This window comes from Aegilops tauschii, chromosome 5 (genome assembly GCF_002575655.3).
Source record: "Aegilops tauschii subsp. strangulata cultivar AL8/78 chromosome 5, Aet v6.0, whole genome shotgun sequence".
Taxonomy (NCBI): Eukaryota; Viridiplantae; Streptophyta; class Magnoliopsida; order Poales; family Poaceae; genus Aegilops; species Aegilops tauschii.
This window is the reverse complement of record NC_053039.3, coordinates 287,209,601-287,212,699: the sequence shown is the minus strand read 5'-3', so window position 1 is coordinate 287,212,699 and position 3,099 is coordinate 287,209,601. Positions and strand designations below refer to the sequence as shown.

Genomic DNA, 3,099 nt, shown 5'->3' with positions numbered 1-3,099 from the left:
CGGGGACTGCGAATGTAATTTCGGGGTACTCACATATAAATAGGTAGAGGGAGTTAGGAGGCTCCAAATGAGGTGCGGTTTTCGTCCACACGATCGTGATCGAACGACCTACAGCATGGGAGAGAGTTTGGTGGGTTTTGGGCTGGTTTTAGAGGGGGTTTTGCTGCAACACACAAATGGACTTTGCGGATGCCCGGTTAACCGTTGGAGTACCAAACGACCTCCAAATGGAACGAAACTTGACCGGTGGTCTCCGGGTGGTATACTAGGGCCACATGACAAGCCTCGGTCCATTCCGAAAAAGTTTGACACCCGCTCACGAAAGAAAACAAGAGGGATGCGCCGAAGGAGATAGGAGCGCCGGATTGCAAAACGGACAACGGGGAAAATGTTCGGATGCGTGAGACGAACACGTATGCAAATGCAATGCACATGATGACATGATATGAAATGCATGACAAAACAAAATGCAAAACGAGAAACAAAACCCGACCACGGAGGGAATATCATAACACATAGCCGAAAATGGCAAGAGTCGGAGTTACAAATAAGGCAAGTTACATGCGGGGTGTTACAAAAGCTAAGGTTGATGCAATTGAGAAAATGCCGTGGCCTAAAGATATAAAAGGTATAAGAAGTTTCCTCGGTCATCCTGGTTTCTATAGAAGGTTCATTAAAGAATTCTCTAAAATTTCTAGGCCTCTTACTAATCTTTTGCAAAAAGATGTTCCATTCATTTTTTATGATGATTGCGTAGAAGCCTTTGAAATACTTAAGAAAGCCTTAACCCCTACACCTAATGTTCAACCACCTGACTGTAACTTACCTTTTGTAATTATGTGTGATGATAGTGACTATGTTGTTGGTGATGTTCTAGGACAAAGAGTTGATAAGAAATTGAATGTTATTCATTATGCTAGTAAAACACTAGATAGTGCTTAAAGAAACTATGCTACTACTGAGAAAGAATTTTTAGCGGTTGTGCTTGCATGTGACAAATTCAGATCATATATTGTTTCAAACTTGCCGGTGAAAATAAATTGTTTGATATTAGTTCTCTAGATGAATGGAGGACACAAGCCTATGAAAATGCCAAGTTATTTAAATAAAAAGTTAAAATATGGCATGATAAAAGAATCCAAAAAAAGGGAATTCAAACTAGGTGATCAAGTTCTATTATACAATTCTCGTTTAAGATTCTTTGCAGGGAAGCTTCTCTTTAAATGGGAAGGGCAATATATCGTTGAAGAAGTCTATTGCTCCAGAGTTATCAAGATAAACAACATCGAAGGCAATAATCCAAGGATGGTTAACGGGAAAAGAATTAAGTATTATATCTCAGGTACACCCATTAATGTTGAAACCAATATTATTCAAACCATGACACCGGAAGAGCACATAGGGGCAGCCTTCTGGAACACTCCAGGATCATAAAAAGGAGTAGGTATGTGGTACGGTAAGTAAACTGACTCCAAAAGTTCCATAAAATTACTTTTTGTTCGTTTTGGAATATATGAAAAATTAGGAAAATAATAAACAGTCCAAAAAGTGCACGAAGGAACGACAAGCTAGGGGGCGCGCCTCCAAGGCTTGTGGCACCCTCGTGGACTTTCCCGACTCCGTTTTTTCTTCCATATTACTTGTCCTGCTGAAAGAATTCATTAGATATACTCCCTGATGTTTTGACCACCATATCGCAAGATTCTCCTCTGTTCTTGTTTCGAGTTGTTTTTCTAATAGATCTAGATTGCCATGGCGCCTCCAAGCTCATCCAAAGACAAGTTCTATGAGAAGCTCATCAACCCTTATCTTCCGGAGGTGATGAAACACCCTCAGGAGATCGAGATGCATGAGGAGGTACTTCACATTCGGGATGTTCAAGGGCCTAAAAAGACCGAAAGCGAGAAGGCCAAGCCGGAAGCGGTGGAACATGAGATCCTCAAGTGCAAGGGGATGGTAGAGCGTGGACTTAATGCCAACCAGTCCATGATCATGGAATTCACCCGTGAGCACAAGATGGACAGCAAGGATATTGTAAACGCCATCCTCAAGCTCAATGACATATTCGATTTCCTTCAGGCCCAAATCTATGATTTAAAAAATCAAAACTTTGAGTATGAGGCCAGGTTTAAAGGTATGAGTTTAGCTGCAAATTTCAGGACCCCGAAGACACATTCATCTTGTTATGATGGGGTGCCTATGACTTGGAAGCCGGAGGACAAGCCACCCACCTCATCACCGCCACGATCACCAAAGAAGGAGACTTGAGTACACGGGTATGGGCACTCCCCTTGGCTTGTGCCAAGCTTGGGGGAGGTCCCCAGTATTGTATCACCATCACTTTTATCATCATTATCTATCTTAGTTCGATCCTTAGTTATTTCATGATTTAGAAGAATAAAAGTTTTAGTTTGATCTATTTTCGAGTGCTTGCTTAGTGATCTATCTATCTACGTAATCATGTGAGAGTAATATAATAAAGAGTAGTTTCAGTTTTGCTTTGTTTTCTTGTTTCTTAGCTATGAAAAATAATAAAAGAATGAAAATATCATATGCTAATCCCATGGGGGTGATGACTTCACATAGAAGAATTATAGTTGATAAAATTTGTTGGAAGTTGAGAAACATAGCATTGGTTATTGATACAATCCATAAAAAAGTAATGAAGGAAGAGAGGCCTCACATATAAATATACTATCTTGGATATCTTTTATGATTGTGAGCCCCCCAAAAATATTCCATATCAATTAGTTGACGTTGGACAAGGAAGACAATGTAATGAGTTATGATTGCATATATTCACATAGGAGTTATATTGTCATGGATCTTCTAACATGTGGTGCTTGTATAGGATCTTTTGCTAGCCAAAAATATGCACTAAGTAGAGATACTATTTGTGCATCCAAAACCCTTAAACCCAGTTTCATGTCATGAGAGCCCACTATATCTACCTATGGGTTGAATAAGATCCTTCAAGTAAGTTGTCATCGGTGCATAAAGCAGTAAAAATTGCTCCTAAATATGTATGGTCTTTTATTGTAAGGGAAAATAAGCGTCGTACGATCTTGTGATGGTGAAGAAATAAAAACAATAGACCAC

The 3,099-nt window shown here is 39.8% G+C and overlaps 1 protein-coding gene across 1 annotated transcript; it reads left to right on the top strand.

Moving 5' to 3' along the window:
* The first annotated feature begins 1,752 nt into the window (after positions 1-1,752).
* LOC109783504 (uncharacterized) lies at positions 1,753-2,268 on the top strand. The gene has a single exon (XM_020342105.1). It carries the CDS (start codon positions 1,753-1,755, stop codon positions 2,266-2,268), a length of 516 nt encoding a protein of 171 aa, XP_020197694.1.
* Positions 2,269-3,099: the final 831 nt, after the last annotated feature.